This window comes from Giraffa tippelskirchi, chromosome 7 (genome assembly GCF_054371585.1).
Source record: "Giraffa tippelskirchi isolate mGirTip1 chromosome 7, T2T-mGirTip1v1.2.pri, whole genome shotgun sequence".
Taxonomy (NCBI): Eukaryota; Metazoa; Chordata; class Mammalia; order Artiodactyla; family Giraffidae; genus Giraffa; species Giraffa tippelskirchi.
In genome coordinates, this window is record NC_137281.1 from 3,700,346 (window position 1) to 3,713,658 (window position 13,313).

Sequence of the window (13,313 nt, forward strand, 5' to 3'; positions counted from 1 at the left end):
CCTAGACGTAGCTGACACATTACAATCTGCCGAGAAAGTAAGACACAAAGCCATCAAGAAGGTTCATCTGCTGTTGGCCCTGGGAGTCCAATTCCACAGAGCAATGGAGTGATGAGGAGCAGTTGGTCAAAAGACACATTAAGCACGTCTTCCCTGTCTGAGATTTGGATTGTTAAACTCAGGGAAGACTTTTAACATGTTTCAAAGTTACTGGAAGTGTAAGAGGATTGAGGAGAAGAAAACATGTTGCATGAAAATGTGCCACAGTACTGACCTGGACGCTTAAAATATTTTAAGATGGCAAATTTTATGCTCTGTGGTATTTACTCCTGTTTTCCTAAATTGCTGCCGTGATAAATAATAGAGCCAGCTTCACAGAGTTGCGGGTTGTAGCAAACCTCATGGTAAGTTAATATACATCACCATACAGCCATCTCTGCAGTCAGCAAAACCTGAGGATTCTCAAGTCGCTTATGTCTTCCCTGTATCCACAGAGGAGGAACCCACAGATACGGAGAGTCTACAGTATACAGGGGACTGACATCAGTATTCACATCACAAATCCTGTGTAAGGGGAACTTTTACTACTGTTTGAGCACCAGTCCAAAAAGAGTCACAACCTGCAGACCTGATTCAACCCCCCAAGCTCCCCCTCTTCTCACACAAACACAACAGCTCCCAGCTCCTGCTTTCATCTGGAAAATGGGTCTCCACCCTCAAGTTGGAGCTGGGCTGACCCTCTGCACTCTGGGGTTGCAGAGGTCTCTTTGGGAGGATGTGAGCTCAGTGCCCAGTCTCCCACAGAAGAGGGTGACCTGAGAATTACTGGATCCTTGGAGCAGAGCCTGGGGCCCTGGGTCAGTCAAGGAGGCTGAGGTTAAGCCGTGCGGGGCTGGAGCTGAGACATCTCCAAGAACCGAAGTGGGGAGTCCTGAGCACAGAAGACAGTCCTCACCCCTGGGTTGTTGGAGTGGAGATGGGGCTGGGCGGGCAGGGGCATCTACTGTGTTGCTATCAGCCTTGACTCTTCTGTGGTTACCCTTGGGGAGGTTCCAAGGTGGGGTGTGTGTGTGTGTGTGTGTGTGTGTGTGTGCGCGCGCGCGCGCGCGAGCATGTGTGCACACGCACATGTGTTAAAAGACACATAACATAAAATTGACTAGTTTAATCATTTTAAGTGTGCAGATCAGTCATATAGGGCTTCCCTGAACGCTCAGCTGGTAAAGAATCTACCTTCGATGCAGGAGACCTGGGTTCGATCCCTGGGTTGGGAAGATTCCCTGGAGAAGGGAAAGACTACCCACTCCAGTATTCTGGCCTGGAGAATTCCATGGTCTATGCAGTCCATGGGATCGCAAAGAGTCAGACACAACTGAACGACTTTCACTTTTCAGTCATGTTAAATACACTCACTTTTTGTGCAAACAAACTCCAGGACTTTTTCTTCTGGCAAAATTGAAACTCTACCCATTCAACAACAATCCCAATTTCTCCTTTCACAGTTCCTAGTAATTACCATTCTACGTTCTGTCTCTATGAATCTGACCACTCTAGGGACTTCATTTCAGTAGAATCAAACAATATCTGTCCTTTCCTGGAAGGCTTATTTTACTTGGTAGAATGTTTACTAGGTTCATCCGTGTTGTAGCATGGGTTAGAATCCCCTTCCTTTTTAATGCTGAAGAATATTTTACTGTGGGCACATGCCACATTGGCTTATCAATTTTTTTGATCAATGAGCACTTGGGTTGCTTTCATGCTTTATTTGTTGTGAAAAATGCTGCTATGAACAGGAGTGTAAAAATATCTCTTCCAGAGTGTGTCTTCAATTCTTTTGGGTGTAGCCTCAGAAGTAGAATTGCTGGATCATATAGTTCTAGGATTTTTATCTGCTTGTGATAGAGAAAATGTTCACATATTGAGGCATGGGGAACTCAATTTGTCTTATACATGGTTCAGTCTGAACTGGGTGTGAACTAAGACAGCCTGTCAGATCCTCACACCACATCTTTAACCACTGAGGTAAAGAGCATCTGTTTTGAAGATAAGGATGATAATTACCTTCTTATGGCATTCATGTTAACACCCCCTGGAAGATAAGATTCCCTGCCCAGACACCAGGGTCCTATAGTCTCCCTAGGTACTAAGTCTGTCTCTTGAAACCTTGAAGGAATGTACCCTGTTATATTGATGTATGTTCTTTGTTTGAATGAGGATAAGAATGTGCTGAAAACCATGCTTTAATGGAGCAGTTAGTCAGAGCCATTTCCGAGTCTGTCCCCCAGACTCTAATACTCATTTTCGTTCAAATAAAACATTCCTATTCCCACTAAAGATTGTTTATTTTCATGTATACTTGAATTCTTTTGATCATCGTAGACCTTAGGCAGAAAGGACTGTAAATCTGGGGATGCCACTCAAACTCTACTCCCTCCCAGTCCTCTTGCACCGCTCAGCTTCCCACAGTCTGCACATGACCTGCGAACACTCCAGTGTGTGTGTGGAGTCTTCCCTGGTGGCTCAGTGGTAAAGAATCTGCCTGCAAGGCAAGAGACTCAGTTCGTTTCCTGGGTTGGCAAGATCCCCTGGAGGAGGGTGTATTGCTGGTCCTCCTAGTCATGACACCAATTGTCTCACTGTTCACACTGTTCGCTGAACCCAGGGTAGGTAAGGCGCAAGCTCAGAGGCTGGAAGGAGACGCGAGGAGCCATAGAAACTGCAGACACATTTATTCTCTCTTGGCTGGCATGGCAGCCATAACACAGCCTCTCTCCTGGCTGATGCAGTGGCCACAACATAGCCATAATATAGGTGTAATGGAGCCATAACAGAACCTCACATAACATAACCACGATGCTGCTGCAATGTGGCCCTAATGCAGCAGCAACCAGGGCTTTCATGGTGAAGCTCTAACATGTGTACTGCACACAGTAGCCCATGACCAAGTGAGTACCTCATGATGCACATGTGTAGTGTTATAAGTGATCTCAGCTGTTCAGTTCAGTTGCACAGTCGTGTCCAACTCTTTGCGACCCCATGGACTGCAGCACGCCAGGCCTCCCTGTCCATCACCAACTCCTGGAGTTTGCTCAAACTCATGTCCATTGAGTCGGTGATGCCATCCAACCATTTCATCCTCTGTTGTCTCCTTATCCTCCTGCCTTCAATCTTTGCCAGCATCAGGGTCTTTTCCAATGAGTCAGTTCTTTGTGTCAGGTGGCAAAAGTATTGGAGTTTCAGCTTCAGCATCAGTCCTTCCAATGAATATTCAGGACTGGTTTCCTTTAGGATGAACTGGTTGGATCTCCTTGCAGTCCAAGGGACTCTCAAGAGTCTTCTCCAACACCACAGTTCAAAAGCACCAATTCTTTGGCACTCAGCTTTCTTTGTGGCCCAGCTCTCACATCCATACATGAACACTGGAAAAACCATAGCTTTGACTACACAGACCTTTGTTGGTAAAGTAATGTCTTTGCTTTTTAATATGCTGTCTAGGTTGGTCATAGCTTCTCTTCCAAGGAGCAAGGGTCTTTTAATTTCATGGCTGTAGTCATCATCTGTCAAGATTTTGAAGCTCAAGAAAATAAAGTCTGTCACTGTTTCCATTGTTTTCCCATCTATTTGCCATGAAGTGATGGGACAGGATGCCATGATCAAGCAAGAGTCCTGGAGTGGATTGCCATTCCCTTCTCTAGATCTTCTCTACCCAGGGATCGAACCTGGGTCTCCTGCATTGCAGGCAGATTCTTTACTGTCTGAGCCACCAGGAAACACAGGTGGGTGGGAAGACTTCAGCCCTATTCAGGCTGTGTGCTCAGTCTCTTCTCAGATTGGATTTGTAAAGCACTGAATGTGGATCAGGGAAGGATCCATTGGTTTTAGAATCTTCCCTTATTCCCTGGGCCAGTGAAGGGCTTCAAGACCTCAAAGCACACAGACTTCAGTCACTCAAGGTGGACACATAATGTCACCAACCTTGAAGTGAAGAGCAGTGGGGTCCTGGGGCTGCCTCCAGATGATGGCTGTGACCCCAGTGATGAGCAGCAGCAGCAGCACAGCCACGGTTGTGAGCATGGGGTCTCCAGAGAACACCTGGCTGGGCCCCTGGGCCAGGATCAGGCTCAGGATGGTCAGCAGGAGAACTGCAGGGGTCAAGGTGGAGGAGAACAGGCTGTACCTGGAAGACAAAGACATCAGGACCTCAGGTCACACTCCCCCCCCCCGCCCCCAGGCTGCCCACCTCAGGAAGGACCATCATAGCCTCAACTGAAAGAGACATACATTTCCACCACATCCTGCCAATTTGAGAATACCATCAAAGAAAAATCCCACTGCTCACCAAGGGATAAGGCACATCCATAGAAGATCTGGCCAGATTTCCAGGTGGGGATGGTGCTGATAGGGTACCAGAGAGTCTTTAGGATGTTTGAGGCTCCTGTTTCAGGTGCAGATCCCCGAGGACGCTCTTCAACTTCAGACTTTATCATAGCTTTTTCCTCAGCTTTCTCGTTCTTGCTTGAATTCTCATCTAGCTGGTATCTGAATTAGAGGCATTATGGCAATATTAACAGCAGTCCCTGCTCAGCCAACATCGGACAATCTAGTCTATCCCTTTCCCCACTTAAGCAGAGCAGGACATTTACAAGGCAGCAAGAAGGCAGAAATTGATTACCTCCCATCAATCCCCATGAGTGCAAGGCCCGAGGTCAAGGTCTAGTGGAGTCTCACCTGAGGACAAGAACTGAAAGGGCCACCAGGGATTAAGTAAGCAGGGTCCTGACAGACATGGGGTCCACAAGGTCTCTGAGCTCAAAGAGCAATGCCAAGATCCCGAGAAAGAGGGCAGGAACCAGGTGGGGAGGGAGTGAGAAACTATTAAAAATATGCAAGTTAAGGAAGTTGATCAAAGAAGGAATGGGCTTTATTTACTCACCTGCAAGGTTCCCAGAAGCCACGATGGCCATGATGGGGGTGTCTGTGGGATCACGGGTCCCAGCAAGTCCCCGGAAAGGGAGCCTGTCTTTTGCCATTGCATAGATTAACCGAGGCATGGTGAACATGGTACTCAGGAGGCTGAAAGGGAAAATGGGGAGCATGTGTGAGGACGTGGAGAAGCAGGGGAGACTGGTGCATCCACTCCCTAGTCTACATGGGGCAAGGTGTTCTTGTCTCTCAATCCCAAGGGCGGGGATACCTGAGCATCTGACAGTAGACGGGGAGAAAACCACGACACTGACCTGGAGGTAAGAGCACAGAGGATGCCAACAGCCACGACATATCTGGCAGGGCCCCACCCAACATGGAGAAAAGCCTGTGGCAAGGGGCTTGCAGGATGAATCAGGCAGTAGGGCACCATGAGGGTGAGTGCCGCTGAGACACCAAAATACACCAAAAAGCAGATGAAGATCGTGATTATGATGCTGAAGAGGATGGACCGCTGAGGATTTAGGGCTTCTCCCCCTGTGAGAATCAGGAAAACACACTGCAGTGAAAGCACAAAATTAAGTTCCCTCCTCCATGTCCAAAAGCAGGCTAACCTTCCCCCAACCCCTAATGCCAAGGGCAGCCCAAACTGTGCCCAAACCCCCGATGGGACACACAATGACCATGTTACCTCTCGTGGAAATGGAATCAAAACCACAAAATGCATAGCAACATGTTACTGCTCCATGGAGAATCCCATCAAAGCCAAAGGGCACAAACCCTCCAGAACCCAGAGGGCCCAAGCTATGGTGAGAGAAGGGATGAGGAAGAACATGGGTGAGTTGTATTCAGCCATCTCTACTTAATACTTCTCCCTTCATATCACAAGTGCTGGGCTCCAGGACCCCCATCACCTGGATCCATCAGCCCAGGTCTCTTTAGTCCCTCTGGATATAGATGTATTCAGCTCGCAGTCCTGTTCTGTGAGCTTCCAGTTGTACAGGTCTCCCTTAATGAAGCCAGAGAGGATGAAAAAGCTGAGAACCAAAATGTTGATGCCTGTGAACACTTTGTAAACCCAGGCTGACTTACAAGCTCCCAGAGCCAGTACCCCTGTGGAAAAGATGTAATATGAGACATCCAAGATAACTAAATCCATAGACAGTTACCAAGAGCTGAGGGATTGGTGCTGGGCAGATGAAAATGTCTGCTCAATGGGTATGGGATTTCCTTTTGAGGTGATAAAAATATTTGGAAACTCATTTGATAGGGGTACTCTTTTGCTATTTTGAGTTGGGTGATCTTGCTTACAGATTTGAAACATGCTTGTCCTTGAAATTAAATGTTTTTATTTAAAAATATATTTGGAACTCGATGGAGGTGATGGTTGCCCAACATTGTGAATGTACTAAGTACCACTGAATTGTACACTTTAAGATGGTTAATTTCTTACATGACAATCATCTCACAATATATACATCTACCAAATCATTACATGTATACTTTAAATTTGTACAGTGTTGCATTCATATCTCAGTAAGACTGGGAAAAATAATAAAATGTTTAATTTTGTGCTATGCTAATTTCTCCTCAATTAAAAACACAATTTGGTCTCAATACAGAAGAGATACTAATAGGTCTAAGTAAATGAATCTCAGCCTAGGAATGATTTTGTCCCCTAAGGAACATTTGACAATGTCTCCAGATATTCTGATTTTCACAGTTTAGGTGGTGGGTATCACTGGTATCTAGTAGGTAAATGTCAGAGATGCTACTCAACATCCAAGAATGATTTTCTAAAAAACTTGAAATGTACACCCCTACACCTATGAATGATCCAACCCAAATTGTCAATGATGCCAAGAATGGGAAACAATGGTCTATGTCTTGCCTTTTTGTCTCTCACATCAGAGACCCTTCCAGTCCTAATCCCCTACCATTCTGCCACCCAAGCCTTTCCCACCCCAGCTCCCCCTCCACACTCTGCTCTTCCCATTCTATCTCCAACCCCTGTCTCACCTGTGACCAGCAGCACCAGGCCCAGGGTAAAAAAGTCTGGGTACGTGGCTAGGAAAGAGGGCATATAAGGAGAGAAAAGTTTCCTGTAACACCTGAGAGATGTGGTTCCCAATGAGGCTGTCAAAATTGTAGCTCCAGGCCCGGGCTACAGTGGTGGTGCCTGCAGTGGCAGAAGGAATATTCATTGACAAACGTAAGTAGATTCCTAATACGGGCCATGGGCTATATTTTTGGGGGGGAGGGAACCCCCCAAAAATATCTAATTGCAAAGAGATTCTTTTCAAGGGTTGGGATGGGAAAACCCAGATGATTCACAAAATTGTGTGTGTGTTTGTGTGTGTGTGCTCAGATGTGTGCATGCTCGCACGCAAGCACACTTAGTCTTGTCTGATTCATTGCGACCCCATGGACTATAGCCCTCCAGGCTCCCCTGACCATGGGATTCTCCAGGCAAGAATCCTGGAGTGGGTTGCCATTTCCTACTCCAGGGGATATTCCCACCCAGGAATGGAACCCATGTCTCTTTTGTCTTTTGCATTGGCAGGCAGATCCTTTACCACCGCACCACCTGGAAAGCTTTCACCAAATAGGTCAGCTGTTTAATATGCTAGGAGGAGATCAACGTTATGCAAGAAAATATCACAGGAAACTGGGACCAGGAGAGCTAGAAAGTGAGACTTGAAATTTTAAAACCAGATACAAGGGAAAATTCCACAAAGGCAGCAGTCGAGCAAAGACTTCGAAATGGTGAAAGGATGAGCCCATGGGACACGCCTCCTTCTCACACACTCCCTACAGTTCCCTGACCCCTGGGTTCTCGGTCCATCATTTAAAGAAAGCAGGATAGAGATGAATAGAATCACATTGTGGGATTTTCCTGCCACTATTATCCTCTTTACCCCACAAGGTGGATAACAAAGTTCTCATGAATGAGTGAAGACTGAAGAACTAAATCCCACCTCCTTGTTTCCTGATCTTAAACCCACAACTTCCCCTGATCCATCATCTCACCGATGGCAAAGGACAGTATGAGGTTCCAGCCAGTAATGAAGGCACACAGTTGACCCATGGTGACGTAGCTGTAGAGACACACAGGACCAGAGTGAGGTACCCAGGCCCCAAACTCGGCATAGCAGAGCCCGGACATCACACAAGACAGGCCAGCCACCAAGAAGGAGATGATGATCGCTGGTCCAGAGACAGACAGGGCCACTGCACCAGTGAGGATGTACACGCCAGCTCCCAGGGTTCAGCCCACACCCAAGACCACCAGGTCAAGGGTGTTCAGATGAACTTCCGGTCTCTCAGACTCCCCTGGGGGTTCCAGTGGCTGCCTGCAGACTAGTTTCTGAGCAAACTGTTGAACATTCTGATGCAGCATCCTAGACATAATTGAGGAGGTTCTGTTCTGCAGAAGAAACAAGCCACAAAGCCATCAAGAATGGCATCTGCCCTTGGCCCTGCGAGTTCAGTTCCACAGGGCAGTGGAGTTGTGAGGTGCAGGTGATAAAAGGAAATATGGGGCAAGTTCTCCATCTCCGAGCTTTGGTTTCTACAAACACAAATGAAACTTTTAATACATTTCAAAGTTATTGGAAGTGTAAGAGGATTGAGGGGGGCAAAACACACTGCATCAAAATGGGCCACATTACTGAAATGGACACAAACATTTTTCAGATGGCAAACTTTATGCTCTGTGGTATGTTACTGCTGCTGCTGCTGCTAAGTCACTTCAGTCGTGTCCGACTCTGTGTGACCCCATAGATGGCAGCCCACCAGGCTCCTCTGTCCATGGGATTTTCCAGGCAAGAGGACTGAAGTGGGTTGCCATTTCCTTCTCCATGGTACGTTACTACCATTTCCCAATTTGCTGCCATGGTAAATAATAGAGCCAGCTTCACAGAGTTGTGGGTTGGAGCAAACCTGATGGTAATTTAGTATAAATCACCATACGGTCGTTTCTGAGGTGTAACAGTCTGGGGGTCCTCAAGTCCCTTACGTCATCCCCGTGTCCACAGAGAAGGAGCAGATACAGAGGGTCAACAGTATACAGGAGACTGACATCAGTATTTACATCACAAACCCTGCATAAGGGGAATCTTTACTATTCTTTATTTTTTTTGAAAGCAAGCAACATAATTTATTAAGTGTGCAAGGCAATGCACTAAGGCTTTTCCATTTCATCTGCGCATAATAAACGAGTATGGCTATTTTCATTTGTACAAAACTCTCCTATAAGAAACTTATTTAGGTTACAACAAGTACTGAGCAGCCACATGGTGTTTAAAGCTGATTTGTTGTTTCAGAGGAAGGTCCCCTCCCACCAACACACAAAAAACCCAAGCCTGTGATGTTATATATGTACATTCAGAATTTTATTTCAAAACAAAGAACCATAGTGACAATAATAGAAAAAATCCATTTGGAAATTATTCACAACCTGGTCACTGAGAACTGGGAAAAATTCCATGCTGCACCACTGCCAACCCACTGGTCTGAGGAGCCGGAGCAGAGGTGCAGTTGGAGGACAGTTGCCCGTCACAGCAAAGCCCTGTCCCAAGTCTCGGCGAGTTTTGCACCCAAAGCCTCAGCAACCAGAGGGAATGGTGAGAACTTAGAACCGAAATACTGTCATAGGCGAGGGTTTGACTGAAGGGCTTGAAATATATAAGCACCAAAAATACTGGATGATCCTGGAGGTGGCCATGGGCTGTGGTAAATGTAATCTCTCCATCTCAGCAAACCCTCTGGCCACCCCAGATCTAGAAGCTTATTGTCCCCTTAAGAATGCCTCCCTCTCCCCCATGAAGTCCTTCCAGCGCACCCAGGAGGCATCATGTCCTGGTCTCACACACTCTTTCCTGTCTTTCCTGATGTCTGAGTGGAGAGTGAGCCCTCCACTCTCAGTTTCAACATTTAGGGAGTTCTCTCTCTCCTCTCCAACAAGGAAAGGCAGCCAGATGGGATGGAACTCTGAAGTTTCAAAGAAAACCACTGATGCAGATTCCACCCAGCAGAGGCAGTGTTGTTTACATATACACGAATTAGTCTGAACACATACCCAACAGGGGCCTTAGGAACCTAACAAGATAAACAGCAACTGCTTCATGACAGTGCACACACGTTCACGCTCACGTGTGGGCCTTGCCGCACATCCACACAGACTGTCACGTGTGGTCTACAGGAAAGTTCAAGTCCCTCAGGGGGCACCTGACATAACACCATGGTAACGTGGTACCAAGGGTAGCTTGACGCGGTAAACAGACACAAACAATCACGAGATGACCCTCATGTAATAACACACGTCAACTGGGTAATAATCGTTCAGGAAAAAGAATCGTCTTCCAGCGTTGAGGTTACAAATTCCAAGTTAGCTATAAACATCTCTAAGTTCTTTTAAAGCTATGGCTTAAAGCAAAATAAAAATCAACATCTAAAATCCTCTAAACAACAAACTGAAGAAATAATGAACCTCTACCAAGAACCAAGATTTTTGGTTGCTCCCTTGGGAGGCTCTCCCACCAGATGGGTGATAGGAATATTTTTTTTTTTTTAAGTGAGTTCACTACAGAGAAAGAAGCTGCTTGGTCCAGTGAGGGGAGAGAGGATTGGTAGAAATAACCATCCCTTCTCTGGACTCCATCCAAAATTAGAACCCTTAAGCCCCTATTAACTACAATGCCCACCTTAGCAATAATTCTAGATTTCAAGTAATACTACATATAATCTTAAACGAAGAGAAAAGTTCCAAAGGAAACCAATAGCTTCTTTATTCAGGCACATGACTTTTCTGAGAAAGTTGAGAGTTTTTATCTGAAGGATAGAACTTGTTAAGGGGCAACGTGCAAACCTCACACACCACATCATGCATCCTCCAATCATGCATGACCTTTCTCCCTAAATCCTTCCCTTCTTATTGCACCTTAACCTCTTCGGTATAAAATCTTCCACCCTATAACCTCCCTTGAAGCACCTCCCTCTAACCTCAATTTCCTTATGCTTTCATTATTTGGTAAAATTAGTTTATATTTAAAAAAAATGAATATTTATGCAATAAAACTAGAAGATAAAGTAAATAAACCTCAAGTTAATTTGCTCAGCAGAGCTGTATGGAAGTGAAGAAGGCACTCTTATGGAATCCCTCTCTGCCCTCCACTCTTAAGTGTACCTGCTTCCTGGTGAGTCTGAGGTTGGAGGAATGGCACCTTCTAGCCCACTCCCCAGAATGCTTTGAGGCCATTTTAGAACCTAAGGGAGCAGGAGCTGGCCAAGTTGTCACATACCAAGCTGCCAATCCCTCCTGAAATGAAGGTAGGTTTACTTGGTCTCTCCTGGGCTGAAGAGAATGTCCAAGAAATGAAATTTTTAAAAGCCATTGAAGACAACGACTAACCCCAGCCTTGGGATCCTCTGAGCGCCCATCGAGGGTGTGGATGAGAAAGGAATGGAGTAGCAGCATTCAGAAACAGTCCTGGGTTACAACCTGATGAGGTCTCCCTGCTTGCTCAGGGGGAGGTTGCTTTTCGTGACAGAAGGGAGGTGGGTGGGAGGCATGTCTTAGGCATTGGTGTCCTTCGTGGGCTGGATGCTGTTCATCTCCATGATGGGGCCTTTCTCACCACGGGTTCCTGTCTGCACCTGCCCTTCAAAGGCTCGTGTAATTTCCTCAAAAGTCCTGCCATGGGTCTCAGGAACTTTGAAGAAGGTAAAGACCCAGAAGATAACGAGGAAGACGGTGAAGATGATGAAAACATAGGCGCCTAAGTAGAACGTGGCCAAGGGGAAGAGCAGTCCAACCAAAAAGTTGGAGGTCCAGTTGAAACAACCAGCCACTGCCATGGCAGCCGGGCGGGGCCCCTGGCCAAAGAGTTCAGCCACAATAAACCAGGGAATGGGGCCTGGGCCAATTTCAAAGAAGGCCACGAAGACCAGGATGGCCCCAATACAGATAAAGTTCATCCAGCTATAATCATTCTTTAGTAACAAAGAAATTATCATGACGATGGACCAAAAAGCCATCCCTCCAAGGCCAATCAGGTGTAGAGTCTTCCTCCCAGCCCTGTCCACCAAGAACACAGACACCACGGTGAAGATGGTGTTGACCACACCTGTGCTGATAGTGGCATAGACCGGCTCCTGGACACCTGCATCTTTGAAGATTCCTGTCGAGTAGTAGAACACCGCGTTGATCCCAGAGAGCTGCTGGGAGAGCTGGAGCATGATGGAGATAATGATGGGTTGCCGGTAGCTGGGGTGGCGGAAGAGCTCTGGCACTGTGACTTGCTTCTCCTGTGACATCCGCATACTCTCATCCTTCATCTCCTGGATGTCCTGAGCCACGTCCTTGGTGCCCCAGAGTCTCTGGAGGATCTTGTTTGCCTTCTCCTCCTCATTTCTGTTAATGAGCAAGAATCTAGGACTTTCAGGGCAAAATGGAAGGGTAGCGCACTGGATGATGGCTGGTATGATGGTGAAGCCCAGGAGCAGGGGCCAGAGGTCTTCAGTCCCCAAGATGACTTTTAGACCAAAGATCTGGGCCACCAGAATTCCGATAACGATGCCCAGCTGGTTGAGAGTACCAAAGGCGCCCCGCAGGGCAGTAGGTGAGATCTCTCCAATGTACATGGGCACAAATCCTGTGGAGAGTCCACAGAAGAGGCCGATAACCAGTCGGCCCACGATCAGCATTTCAACCGACTCTGCTATTTTGCAGAATCCCATAAGGCAGCCACCAGCTATGGCCAACACGTTGACAATAAGCATTGAATCGCGCCTGCCAAATCTGTTGACAAAGAGTCCGATGGAGAAGGAACCGATCATACCACCCACGGAGAAGATGGCTACGGACAAGGACCACAGGAATGTGAGGAGCACGCTGGACCAGGGGGTGCCTGACCGCTTTTCCAAAGCGTAACTGAGAAAGTCATTTATGATCGCCTCAGGAGCATTGATGACTCCAGAGTTGTAGCCAAACTGGAAAGAGCCTATGGTAGCAACCGAGATGGCGAAGATCAGAGGTGCGGTGACCTTCACGGTCCCCATGGCCCTAATTTAATCCTTTTCAAATCTTCGATAAAGATCTAGGAGTGGCACTCCAGAGACCCCTCTTCCAGGCAGCAAAACCTCCAAAATGTCCTCTCTTGGCGGCAAGCTTTCCCCCAGGTCCTCAGTCTATTATTTCTATATTAAAGAGTCTAAAAAGAGTCTCACAACCTCTAGACTTGATCCAATCCCCTTCTCCCCACCTCTTCTAACACAAACACAACAGCTCTCAGCTTCTTCTGCTTTCATCTGGAAAATGGGTCTCTCTACCGTCAGTCAGGAGCCGGGCTGATCCCCCTGCACTCTGGGGTTGCAGAGGTCTCTCTGGG

The 13,313-nt window shown here is 46.9% G+C and overlaps 1 protein-coding gene and 1 pseudogene across 1 annotated transcript; both read right to left on the reverse strand.

Annotated features, from left to right (window-relative positions):
* Nucleotides 1-2,633: 2,633 nt before the first annotated feature.
* LOC145512519 (cationic amino acid transporter 3-like) lies at nucleotides 2,634-8,323 on the reverse strand. Its single transcript, XM_081506357.1, is given in 11 exon segments — nucleotides 2,634-2,687; nucleotides 3,976-4,142; nucleotides 4,340-4,539; nucleotides 4,729-4,833; nucleotides 4,936-5,073; nucleotides 5,238-5,460; nucleotides 5,615-5,727; nucleotides 5,838-6,036; nucleotides 6,943-7,018; nucleotides 7,020-7,102; nucleotides 7,954-8,323. Coding segments are annotated over 11 exon segments (1,728 nt in total).
* Nucleotides 8,324-11,499: 3,176 nt separating this feature from the next.
* On the reverse strand, nucleotides 11,500-13,039 carry LOC145514250 (solute carrier family 2, facilitated glucose transporter member 3 pseudogene; annotated as a pseudogene).
* Between the last annotated feature and the right edge of the window lie 274 nt (nucleotides 13,040-13,313).